The sequence below is a fragment of the Hippoglossus hippoglossus genome, chromosome 11 (assembly GCF_009819705.1).
Source record: "Hippoglossus hippoglossus isolate fHipHip1 chromosome 11, fHipHip1.pri, whole genome shotgun sequence".
Classification (NCBI taxonomy): domain Eukaryota; kingdom Metazoa; phylum Chordata; class Actinopteri; order Pleuronectiformes; family Pleuronectidae; genus Hippoglossus; species Hippoglossus hippoglossus.
This window is the reverse complement of record NC_047161.1, coordinates 3,137,478-3,150,127: the sequence shown is the minus strand read 5'-3', so window position 1 is coordinate 3,150,127 and position 12,650 is coordinate 3,137,478. Positions and strand designations below refer to the sequence as shown.

The following is a 12,650-nucleotide window of genomic DNA, read 5'->3' as shown; positions in this document are numbered from 1 at the left end:
GTAAATTAATAATTGACCGTACAATGAAGATGACAGACACAGGTGAAGAATAATAATTAAAGTGTGTGGAAAGACAACCGACACAGAGACGGATTAATCGGAGCAGTTTAATCCATCGTAACAGATTTCCACCGCCTCATGCCGAGTCTACACATAATATGAAAGCAAAAAATATACCGAACATCAACAAGTGTTAAAACCAGAGGAAACAGCCAATGCAAATAAAAAGGCAGAAATAGTAAAACACCATTAAAGACTGTGCATTTCATCTTTCAGGAACCTGGTCCCAAACCTAAAAACTGGAGTAAAATTACTTAAATAAACATGTATATATTCATATATAAAACATACATCAACTTCATACTGTATAAACACTAACTTCATACTGTATAAACATTAACTGTGATGTTTAGGGGATTAATTTTGGGATTAAGAACCTTTTGGTAAATTCCTCAAACTAAGTGGTTCCAACTTCCCAGTCCAGAAACTGAAAGGTGACAATGAGCCTTTTCTTACACAATGTAACATCTTCTTCTGCTTATTCTTCTCCTGATGATTCCTTTGAACCCTCTGATTCTTCCTTTGAAGGACTCCCTTCAGCGGCCACTGTTTCTGCTTTGGAGATGAAGAAGAATGTCACTTTTTAATTTGAGATTTTAATCGCAGCATCAATAACAGCTTTTTTTCTGTATTCAGTACCTGTTGTGGTTTGGTTCAAGCTTCCCGTTGGTCCAGCGGCGTCACCGTCACACCTCTCCAGTATTATTTTCAGGAGTTTGGTCACCTGAGGGTGTTTAGCTGCTGTGATTAAGGGGTCGTCATCAGAACCGTCACTTGATGACCCTGAAGAATATTGAGAAAACAAAAAGGTGTGAGCCAACAGAGCAGATACGATCATGACTTCCAACTATGACTGTCATGATCTGCTGGTTAACTCGTGTCACCTTTACCTGACACACTCATCTTTCTTGGCGTTGTGTTCCTCTGAGTCTTAGATTCTGTTTTGCTCTCTTCGTCTGTGTGGTTCTTTTTCACAAGGCTTATCAAGGGTTCATCGTCTGAGCTTTCATTCATCAGTTCTGCCAAACAACAGTCACAGTTATGAGGATTCAATCTAATGTATTGGTGGCAAAATCCTATGTTCTCATCTCGTTGTAAATGCTGCCATAGTACCTCGTCTCTTTTTGGAGGCAGCACCTCGCGGTGCAGATGTCCTCTTTGTGTTTTTCTTCTTATTGGCTTTAAGGTTCGCCAAGGGCTCGTCATCATCGTCCGAGCTGCTGTCTGAGGATGAAGAGTCTTTACAAACCCAAGAGTTTAGCAACTGAACAACATGTAATTAAGTAGAATTATTTACTTCTGGTCAGTCTAATAAAGCGGTGCATACCTTTTGGTGATTTGTCTGTCTGTTTTGATTTAGTTTTCTTGTCGTTTGCTGGTGCAGCCTTTGTCCTCTTCCTTGTTATTGCTGCCAGTGGTTCATCCTCTGAGCTGTTGCTGGATGACTCTGCATATTTAACTGGAATAAAAAAAATACAGTTTTGGTCCCGATCATCTCAGAGAAAGCCCTTTAGACATTTTTAGATTTCCACATTTCACACCCACCTATTTTCCTCGCTGCCATCCTTTGGGATTTCATGACCGGGCTTTCTTTTCTAGACGATCTTTTTGGCTGACGTCTGGATTTAAGTTTCTTGGCAGTTTCAGTCAGAGGCTCATCATCCAAACTACCATCGTCCGCGGATGCTGCTTCTGTGTAATAACATAGAATAAAGTGTTCACGTCTCTGTGAGAGAGAACAGCAGCGTTCTGTTGATGCTGCAGGTTGATGTAGAGACAACGAACGAACCTTTTTCCTTTGTTTTAACAGATCTTTTCGGAGGCTTCTTTGCAGCTTTCGAAGACACTTTGGCGATTTTATTCACAGGCTCATTGTCAGAGCCGTCGTCTGTGTTCAAATGGTCAAAACAGTTAAACACAGCAAAGAAACCAAATTGCCGATGAGGTGGTGATGTAACTACCTGTATTGTTGCTGTTTGGGTCATTAGATCTGGATGATGCGTTTTCCTTTTTCCCTGATTTCTTAGCAGATGCAAACTTTGTTTTCATCTTGATCAGCTGCTCGTCGTCTGAGGAGTGATCAGACGCTGCAACAGGAGAAGATACAAACAGACACATTTGCCACATTCTTCTTTCAAAAGGTCAAACTACATCAGGTTGAAAATATTGTACTGCACATGCCAGAGTTACCTCTTTCTAAACTTTCTATTTTTCAAGTAATATTTCAAGAGAGACTCATTTTCAAATGTTTGCTGCAGAGGGTGTATTCACTTCACATCCACTTTTTGGAGGCACTGAGAAAGGCCTCTTTGCAGTTTTGTGGATCTTTGTGAGAGTCTGGTTGTCGGAGCTTTTCACTCCAGATCAATCGATAACATCAGCAATACGGTTAAAAACGTGTGTTGAGGTAATCACCTGCATTCTTTTTTGTGCCATTAGATCTGGAAGATGTGTTTTCTTTTTTCCCTGGTTTCTTTGTTTTCATCTTCATCAGCGGCTCGTCATCTGAGGAGTGATCAGAAGCTGCGACAGGAGAAGATACAAAACAGACAACTTCTTTCAAAAGGTCACACTACATCAGGTTGAAAACATGGTACTTCAAGTGGCCTCAGATGCAGGGGAGGGTGTGACGAAAAATTCAAAACTGGCTACAACATTGTAGCGTTGCTGTCAAACTTGTCCTTGAGCAAGCATGGGCTCGTCTAAGCAACTGAAAATGAAGCCAATTGATGCCATAAAAGCAGAGGAGGCTGAAAACAAATGTCAAAATGTAAACATCCTGTTGATGCTTTAATTACATCTTTATAAACTTTCTATTTTTTTAATTCTATTGAATGAAATAAAATGTAGCAGCGCAATAACATTTCAAGAAAGACACTTTTTTTTTTTTTAAATGTTTGCCGCAGGGGGAGTGTTGACTTTGTATCACTTCCAAAATATGCTGACCTTTCTTCTCTGTATCAACAGATTTTTTAGGAGACACAGTTTTGGCGATTTTAATGAGAGGCTCGTTGTCAGAGCTGTCGTTTGGGTCCAGATCTGAAAGAGGAGCAAGAGCAGAAAATGTAGGCGATTCGCTCCAGACACGGATCAGTCGAGTTAAAAACACACGCATGTGGTGATGTACTCACCTGCATTATTTGTTGTGCTTTTGGATCTGGATGTGTTTTCTTTTATCACAGGGTTTTTAGCAGCCAGGTTTGTTTTCTTCTTGATGAGCGGCTCGTCGTCGGAGGAGGAGTGATCAGAAGCTACAACGGGAGAAGATTCAAAACACACAGATTTAGCACTTTTTGCTTTTGCTAGAAAAAATATTTTACTTATGATTGGCTTGACTGTTCCTCCTCACTGTTACGGCTTTTCAGGGGTTGGGCAAGAGGTACAAAGTCCTCAGAGCTGGGGCTGTCCTTTCCTGCCATCAGTCAGGGATACAATGAGATGAATGGGTAAAACAACATGTCGAGGTTCCTCTGGTAAATCTGAACTGAAGAGTTCTGCAGTTCATTTGTACCAAATTAAGAGATTTTTTTAGTTTACACGTCCTGATTTTACTTTAGTTTACAGTAAATGTTCTCCAGTACTTAGAGTCACGTATTTGTTAATGACAAGAGTGGGTTAAAATATCTGCGTCACCTCTCAAGGATTTAAAAAGAATAATATTTACTATGAACAAGTTATGAGTGATATGATGAAAAAGTATCCAACTTTAACTTGAATTTTCTCAAACATTCTACAGTAAAATTTTCTGAAACTTGACAGACAGACGTGGGGGGGGGAGGGGTCACCCTGAACAAGAGCGGGCTGAAATATCTGTGTCACCTCTTATGGATTTATAATATTTATTTATTTATTTTAAATGAGCAAGTTACGAGTGATATAATGAAAAAGATGCCAAGTTTGTGATTTAATTTCCATTAAAAAAAAAACATATAAATACAATATTCAATTCCAGTGTACTTGTTGTATCGGATGTTTGAATTTAAAAAAGAAACAATGGTCGCGTTTGGATTTTGATCAGCGCGAACTCCTCCATCTTTGTTTGCCCCAACTTAGTTCAGCTCGCACACATCTGGCTCCTCGGGCTGAGATTTAAAAACAAACCACACATCCCCGCTCGTGTGTTTACCTGCGGTGTCGTGTGGCTCGGCGCTGGGCGGGTCGCGTGTGCTAACGTCCATGTTGTTGATCGCTGGGACTTTTCAATATCCTCTTCGTGCAAAAGGCGCCAACTGACCCTGGCTGCTGTTAGCTTCTGCTGCTCGGCGAGTGTTAGCTTAACTACCCAGCTGTTCTCGTTAGCCGCGTCTCCTGCGGGTGTTCGGCTCCGTCAAACCACGGTCACAACACAATGGGTCCGCGCGCACGTTTAAAAAACCAGTTCCCCCAGTACGCGTTGTTCTTTCCTTCCAGTTCGCGATCGGTTTGTTTTCTTCCGTCCCCGCGTTGGAGGAAGGCGCTCGGACGAGTGTTGATGACGTCTCGTTCCGTCATTGGTTCGCTGACTTCCTAGCAACAAATCTAGAGGGAAATATAATCTTATTTTATTACGAAACTTTATTTATAATAAAAAAACTGGCCAATAGAAATTCCCAAAATTGAAAAAGCAAGTATAACAAAATTATAAGAATGCAAAAATAAATTCTAATTCTAATAAAACGTAAGAAAGACAAACTACTCTGGATCAGTAAAGCTTGTTTTGTGTTTACATATTTTAAAGATTCTTTGTGCATTTTTAATTGAGATTTAAATACTGTGAAGAGTGGTAAATGTATAATGTCTTGTATAATATATATATATATATATATATAATGTATAACTTTCTATGTAAGTGCTAATTAATAGATGAGTATTCATATCTGTAGGTGGCACAGTGCTCTGCAGTGTAGACAAGAGTTAAGACATTAAAGTCTATTCCACAGAATAGAGCAAATCCATAAATATGAAAACATTAATTTGAGGTACCAGCATGTGGATCTTCTTCCAGAGTAAAACCGATCAGCTGATGGTGGCAGTTCAAAGCTCAGTTTATTACACACGTACAAGATAAATATTGAAGCACTGTGATGTCAGACAGACGGGACATGATTCTAGATTCTCACACAGATCTGACTCTACATGTAAAGCATCATTAGTCAACATCGATCCAAGACAGTGAGGACATTGCTGTGCTGATTCCCAACCCCCAACAACTACGGTTCAGTTTGAATTCAAGAGCTAACACAAGGGAAATAGGAAGGATTTACTTTCCTCCTTTGGTTGTTTGTGTGACCTTTTTTTAAACAATGATATTCAAAATTGTACAAATACATTATTATTTTTCTCTAGGTGGTAAAATCCTGATCAAATCCCTGAGAAGGTAAGGGGACGATCTGGTGTCTTCTGCTCATTCTCAACCACAAGAGGAATTTAACTTGTGACATGAACTATTCATTTCTTTTTTTCCAAATCAAATCAATGCTATAAATAAAAGTGCTATCGCAGAAGGACTAATAGTAAATATCTAACCTTTCGTCCTGTTCACTAAACCATTTGTACCAACACATATATCACATGCAAAACAATGCGAATCCATTACAGTTGTATAAAACATTGGCAGGCAACTCTCAAAGAAGATTTCGTTTTTAAACATCACTGTATCATCTCTTGAAACTTGATCCCTGGAGATTAAATCAGGTTGATTCATGATTAGAAAACGGAGAGTTAACCAATGTTTCATGCAGCCTCATGTCTTCAAATGAACATTTTGAACCATTTCATTACAGAAGTGCTCACGACACCAACCGTAAAACTCAAGATGAGATCATCCTGCTCTCCAGCACAGTGGAACATGGCCGAGCCACACAGGGATAATCACACACAGTCTACCTCCTTTGCTACGATGGTTTTTTGCTTCTTGTCGCCAACTAAAATCCTTTTGACAGCTGGTTTGTGACATAAATAAAAATCACTTTGATCAATCGTGTGTTAAGTATGTGGAGCCGGGACCTGGAGAGCTCGAGTTCACGGTGTCTCGCTGATCAGACACATGACAGTGTGGTGAAAGGTCATGTGGAGCGACTAAGGGAACGCAGTCAGAGCTGAGTAAAGGTCTGTTTGTCAGTGCGACCCGTGTGTGTCCATGCTGGTGCTGTTGAGTGATCTGGTGCTGACAGTTTACATAGCAGCCATCTTGCTGGCCTCTCGGACCCCACTGAGGTAGGCTCCGGTCACAGTCTGAGGGAAGTGTCTGTTGGTGGCCTGGTAACAAAGATGGTAACAACGGCAATAAATCAATTAAAAAGGGCATCACAAGTACAGTGTGAAATTAGGTTGGTGACCTGTTTCACGGCATACAATTTGGACTTGTAAAAGCAGGAAGAGCACTGCTGTTATGGATAACGTGCTATTTATAATCGCACTTTTCTTAATAATATTACCTCGCCAGCAAAGAAGACTTTGCCCTGTATGTCTTCAGCAAGGATGTCATAGGCCTCTCCACTGCCGCCTGTCTTCACAAAGCTGTAGGACATCTGGGACCAGATGTCTTTGCTCCAATGTGTGACAAAGAAGTGTATCGGCTCCGGGACGTCCTGACAAGAAGAGAATAACAACAGAGATCAAAAACACACACACCCACACCCACACACACAAAAATGTAATTGTAGAATGTGATGTCATTACCTGTTCCTTGAAAAGTGCACGCAGAACTTTCATGCACTCATCAACCACCGCCTTGTCCTCCAGGTCCCGAACAGCAGGGACGGCATCACCAGTGATCACTGACATGAGGACAGCCTGCTTTCCCTACAGATACACAACCATAGCATTAAAGCACAGTGTAATCATGACAGGAGGTCAAACCTATATATCCATGTGTCTTGCTAAGATGCTGCTTACATCCAAATCCCCTCCTTCTCTCATGGTTAACACAGAAAGAAGAACTTGTATATTATAGAAAAGACAAACAGCAGTGAGACGATGTTTGTGTCTTCGTCTAGTGGGTGAACGGAGAGAAACAAACCTGTGGATCCATGTCATAGAAGACGCTGAACATGCCTCTCTTGTCAGGACCCGGTGGGATGTGACCAAAGTAATCGGCCCCTTGGATTTTGTTGTCCCAGAATCTGTACGGGAACTGAAGAGCGATCTGCAGGTGGAGATACAGATGTTTTATCATTTAGCCACAGACAGAGAAAGTGAAACCAACAGACACCTCAAGCAGATTTGACCTTTTCTATGATACCAGCTCCCAGACTGTGGATTGCTTTCAGTTTCCTTTCAGGAAGTGGAGGGTTGAACTGAATCAAATTCTTCTGCAGTAAAGTCAATGGGACTGTAACAAGAACCTGAAAGAGGAAAGGACGTTAAAGTAAAAATAAACATGAAATAAAGTCATTAAGAATAAAAAGATTTTGCTTAGTTTGAACTCTCTAAGTCTTTATGGATAATAAAGATCGTGTAATATCATGTTGAAGAGTCTTTATGTTTTTACCTTCTGTGCCGTCCACTGGGACCCATTGGAGGAGGTAACTCTGACAACGTCACCTGAGTAGTCAATGGCCTGAACCTAAAATTTGAATAAAAAGTACATTTAATGCAGTATTTAGTACACAACTTCATACTCTAATGTAATGTAATGCAGGGCAGGTTAATTAAGTGTTAAATGTAAGTTTAAAAAAAGAAAAAAGTAAGTAAAAAGTCAAACAAACCGGACACTTTGTGCGGACGTCGAGGGCCTCGGCCAGTTTGTGGAGTAAGACCGAGTAGCCCTTATTGAGTAAAGTGTGGTCTCCTGAGAATTGGGCAAAACACTCGTTGTGATCCCAGGATCTTGCTGATACCTACAAACAAACATTTTTATCGTATTAATATATGAGCAGCATGCAGACAGTTCAAAGAGACTGAGGGATTTTCCAGTTTCCAGCCTGAACTTCCTGTTCATCAGAAAACATCAACAGACTTTCTGTTCATAACGAACCTCAAACAGGAAAGAAAACTTGCAGTGTTTTTAAGTTTAGAGTTTTCCAGACCTGGTCTAACATGCTTCCACAGCCATACTCCAGGTTGCTGAGGTGAAACTGAAGCACTTTCTCCTCCAACTCACTAAACTGGATCCCAGACTCCTGCAGAAAGTTCTTCTTCACCTCCTGGACTTTTTCTGCAGAAATAAAATCATACTAATACATAAAAAATACATCCAAAGTCAGTTTTCTGCAAGAAGGCCAATAATGACTCTTTCCTGATGATATAAAACGTTTAAATCTTAATTTCCAGTGACGATGTGTCTGGTGATAACGGTTCAGCACCTCCAAGTGGTGTGTCCTGGTTCTGTGACTTGTCCTTCCTCCAATCTGACACCACGTCCAGGATGGCGTTAAAGTGGAAGTCCATGCGCTTGTCAATGGCCGGGTCAGTAACCTGTCCTCCCTCCTGGAAGAGGTCACACCGCTCCCCCAGCTTGTGCATCTGGATGCCCATCTGCATCAGAGGAAGGAAGAGGGAACAAATAGTTAATAGACTAAAGATCATGATCAAAATATAGGAAAGTATTTTGGGTCCATACACATTAATTCTTACCTGTTCACACATCAGGGCAATGGGGTTATTTACACAACCATTGACAATTTGTGCTCCTCGGCCCACAGTGACGCCCAGAGACGAGTCATCCCACACTCGACCTCCGATTCTCTCCCTCGCCTCCAGCACCATCACCTGTCAAATCAAAGGAAATAAAGGATGTAACCTTGTGACCAGACGACAGTGTGAAGATGTGAAAATAAGAATCCAAGTTAAGTGAAGAATTTTAACCTGAGTGCCAAAGTTTTGCAGCTGCCGGGCAGCAGCAAGTCCTGAAGCTCCAGCACCGATGACGATAACGTTCTTCTGTAAAAAACAAGATGTTGGAGGACTGTGAGCTTTTAAAACCAAATAACTTATCACAAATATGTAGATGTGAGCTGTTGACACTCACAGCCCGATGTCTTTCGGGGAGGAGCGGCTGTTTGACCGCCAGCAAACCCGTGTTGATCAAACCCTTCCTGGTCATGAAGTTGAGCACCCGGTCCAGCTCCTGCACGCAGCGCACACGCACCAACCCCCGGACAATGATGTGCTGGGCACATTTCTGAGAGGTCAGCATCTCCTTTAGAAATAAATAGATAAATTATCTCAGCTGCTTGTTGTTTTATGGAGTTTTAAAATCACTTTTAGGGAACAATGAGATATTTAAAAAGGTAGAAAAACATAAGAAAAGAATGTATTTCCTGGTTCAACAGATCGGTGCTGGCAGATGTCAGCAGCGTACCTTGCAGTTCTTGTGCCAGGAAGCCAGAATAAGGTTACGCAAAGCCAAGTACATGGTGGGATCACGAGAAAACTCTGGAAACTCGTAAAGCTCATCCAGCTCCATCATATCCGGCCGCACACACAGGGCCTTGCCACACTCATTAGGCTGATAGAAGGGCTGGAAGTACGGACACAGACCTGGAACTGAAGGATACAATTATGATTAGTTAACCACATTGGTGCTCTGGACTGACGTCTCTAACTTTCTCCTGCACTCACAGACTTACTTTGTGGCGGTACAGCTCGGCAGTGATCGGCCCTCAGATCGTTCAGAGACATGTTGCTGGGAGAGCCTGACGGACTCATTCCCACACAGTCGGGGTAGTAGGCAGCGAGGAAAGGGCTGGCTGGACTTTCTTTAAACAGTGGCGGCAAAATCAGCATTGAATGCCACCAGCTGTCGGTCACCTCAGCTACTCTCTGAGAGAATAAAAGAGCTTGGGGTTAAAGAGAAGGAAAATCAATCCATAATCTTTTAATGACACACAATAGATGCATTATCAGTTAATTTAGACTTTTTTATAATGAATGATGTTGGCTGCAGACTGTTCCTTATTTGCTATGATCTGTGTTGGGATCCTCCCCAGCTCTTACCAGGTCCTCTGGTTGGGAGCACTGGTCCGGTCCTTCACTCTGTAGACAAGCAAACAAGGTTATTACAACAACAAAAGGTCACTCAGTCAATGCCTCGTTTTTCCTGTTTCCTGTTCACCTTAATGTTGTTGAACTTCATTCCACAGCGATATGTTGCTGCTAAGGAAGGAGTGAGTTGGATCTCCTTAGTCAGCTGACGCCACTTCCTACACTCCGGTTTGGTGCATTGAACCTGAAAGTAACATGTAAACATGTAACATGTATGGAGAACTCAGAGATGCCACATTCAGCTGTTTGACAGGAACCAGGATGGCAGCGTCCACGTACCCAGAACGGCAGCTGCTGATCGGCCATGAAAGCTTTAAGACTGGGCTCACTTTTCCCATTACTCGTCCACACCTTCTTCCACGATGCAAAGGTCTCATAGCCGTCTTTGTGGCTGAAATAATAAAAAAGTTAATCAAATTTCATCTATATAAAAGAGGTGAGCCTGCTCTGAGATTTACGAGTTGCCAAACACTAAAATATCTGACTTATACTCTTCAGACAGCAACACTTGAATTAATACAACCACGATTCGTGATATATGATGAGAAATGATTTCCCAAGATGTGGCACAGTATTGTACTGAGGTTATTTCTTCAGCGGCTCTGTCAACATTACCTCCTGTAGTAGTGATCGAAGCATTCATTGCAGAAATGTTCACCACAGGACAGATGATACCATCGAGACGTGTATCCGTTCTTAGCACATCTGAGAGGAGACAGCAGAATGAGCCCCTGTCAACCAGCACGTAACTGAGTTAAATCCTTTTACTTCTGTTTTACCAAGAAACCTGGTACCTCTCATTTGCGCTCGCAAAACACACGGGGTACGTGGCAGAGCATCCAGCCTTCTCACACTTTCTGTACTTCTTCTCGGACTGATCGTCCTCTTCCTCTGTGTCTGTAGCTTTTCTCTTGCTCTGGAAGAGAGTGCTGAGAGTGTTATGACCAAACTTAATTGCAATTGAAATTTGCAAAAGTAAGTAGAAAAGTATTAAATAAGTAAATCTGCAATATTAACAATTGCAAACAAGAGGGTTATTATAAACGCAATAATATAAACAATGGAAACAGGATTGCACATAAAATGATGGTGAAATTAGAAAGAGAATTAGAAAGACAAATTAAGTAATGACAGTTTATATGAAATTACTCCTTTTTGACAGATAAGATGAAATGAGATGAGACTTATTGATCCCACGCCAGAGACATTCACATGTTACAGCAGCAGACAGAGGAAAAGACAATAAAACACATGAAAATATCACATAAAAATAAGGCAATAAAAATAAAATACATGAAATATGCACCTAATTTACACCTTTCACTACAAACAGAATATTATGTGTAAAGAGAAGCACTTGAATAAAGTTGCACGAGGATGTATCCTGTATTTGTACAGTAGGAGATATTGAAAAATATGAATATGTACATAAAGGCAGGCATGGTATATAAATATGTGTAAATACTCTCACATACTGCATGTGTCAGTCACAGTACAGGCTTTTTGACTGACAGGTGGAACATGGCTGCTGCTCGGCGGTTACCTGTCCAGGTGGCGGGTTGTTGGTTCGCTTCACCCGGACGTTGATCTGCCTCCCGGAGGAGCGCAGGGTCTGGCTGTCCCCCGGCGCCTCCCCGGAGCTCCTCTTCTTGGCCCGCCGGGCACCGGAGGCGTTCCCGCAGTAGTCTGGACAATCACGACAACAACACACATGTGGCGTTAGCGCGTGAACACAGGAGAGGACGCACGGCCGAGACCTTTAAACCAAACGATCGGCATCACGTTTAGCGATTAGCACGAAGCAGCATCGAACACTGACCTGCGTCTGACAGCATGGCCGGCCCGCACGTCACCAGCCCCGGGACCTGTTCACGTTCATGACGGGGTTTCTGCGGGGTTTATTTTGTGCGTGAAAATGGTTCGATCCCTTCTATTGTTGCGGGAGCAGAGAGGCTGGTTTCCCCCCCGCACAACCCCCCCCGCGCTGTTGTTGTTAGCAGGACACCACGTCCGGTTTCCGAGAGGAAGTGGGCGTCTCGTGCGGGATTGGGCCGCGCCGCTCGCCGTACTACGCGGTCACCATAGCAACGCGGGTACGCCGAGGAGAGGCAGCAGCTCAAATCGTGGCAGCGGCAGCTCGCAGAGGCACTTCCGGTGGCAGTAGAAAGTGCCACTGTAGTTTGGGGGCAACGACCACTGTTTGTGACTCATTCAGGGAGATGTGGACTCGTTGGTGAACGTTTATAACTTGTTATTGTTCATCGTGGAGGGTTGAGACGCTGCGTACAGTTATGGTAATGAAACAAATTCATGTTTTATCCACTAAATATCCACAAATATTGGTTTTCATCTGTAAAAAAGATGTTTCAGGGGTTTAGTTTAACTTTGGGTCCATGCCATGTTAATTATTTTCTTTGTGTCTACTGGTCATTTATGAGATGTGCCTGTGCCACACTTCAGACTCCTGACAGCGACACACAACAAATTACATAATAGTATTTTTTTCAAAGCCAAAGAAATCCAGTCTCCATGCAAAAGGAAGTTGACTAGTCAGCACATAATGTAGATTGGGCTACCCACACTAGGTTTCCCTAAAGATCAAGGACAACAAGGTATTGTGTCTT

The 12,650-nt window shown here is 42.2% G+C and overlaps 3 protein-coding genes across 7 annotated transcripts in view; all 3 read right to left on the bottom strand.

The window, feature by feature from the left end:
- Nucleotides 1-12,650, bottom strand: part of LOC117770959 (tapasin-like) — a 1,175,540-nt gene that overhangs the window by 36,675 nt on the left and 1,126,215 nt on the right. The gene's annotated exons all lie outside the window — the stretch shown is intronic.
- Nucleotides 9-4,571, bottom strand: LOC117770950 (nucleolar protein dao-5-like). Of its 5 annotated transcripts, none has more exons than XM_034600888.1 (13): nucleotides 4,187-4,571; nucleotides 3,410-3,472; nucleotides 3,192-3,311; nucleotides 3,007-3,099; nucleotides 2,476-2,583; nucleotides 2,022-2,147; nucleotides 1,850-1,948; nucleotides 1,606-1,752; nucleotides 1,388-1,519; nucleotides 1,174-1,299; nucleotides 951-1,079; nucleotides 700-843; nucleotides 9-612 (listed from the first exon to the last, which is right to left on the bottom strand). In XM_034600888.1, the coding sequence occupies exons 1-13, from the start codon at nucleotides 4,236-4,238 to the stop codon at nucleotides 539-541; spliced, it is 1,413 nt and encodes a 470-aa protein (XP_034456779.1). In that variant the 5' UTR covers nucleotides 4,239-4,571; the 3' UTR covers nucleotides 9-538. The 5 variants fall into 5 exon arrangements, with proteins under 5 accessions (XP_034456779.1, XP_034456780.1, XP_034456778.1 ...); XM_034600889.1 differs by having other exon boundaries at nucleotides 9-615; nucleotides 1,174-1,284; nucleotides 4,187-4,568; XM_034600887.1 differs by having other exon boundaries at nucleotides 9-615; nucleotides 4,187-4,560.
- LOC117770923 (lysine-specific histone demethylase 1B) lies at nucleotides 5,067-12,064 on the bottom strand. The gene is made up of 21 exons (XM_034600838.1): nucleotides 11,846-12,064; nucleotides 11,570-11,712; nucleotides 10,821-10,942; nucleotides 10,642-10,731; nucleotides 10,306-10,417; nucleotides 10,097-10,210; nucleotides 9,979-10,017; nucleotides 9,612-9,804; nucleotides 9,344-9,528; nucleotides 9,011-9,181; nucleotides 8,848-8,922; nucleotides 8,617-8,751; nucleotides 8,346-8,517; nucleotides 8,070-8,197; nucleotides 7,749-7,880; nucleotides 7,532-7,606; nucleotides 7,269-7,385; nucleotides 7,061-7,186; nucleotides 6,721-6,843; nucleotides 6,477-6,629; nucleotides 5,067-6,297 (listed from the first exon to the last, which is right to left on the bottom strand). Exons 1-21 carry the CDS (start codon nucleotides 11,859-11,861, stop codon nucleotides 6,214-6,216), a joined length of 2,505 nt encoding a protein of 834 aa, XP_034456729.1. The 5' UTR covers nucleotides 11,862-12,064; the 3' UTR covers nucleotides 5,067-6,213.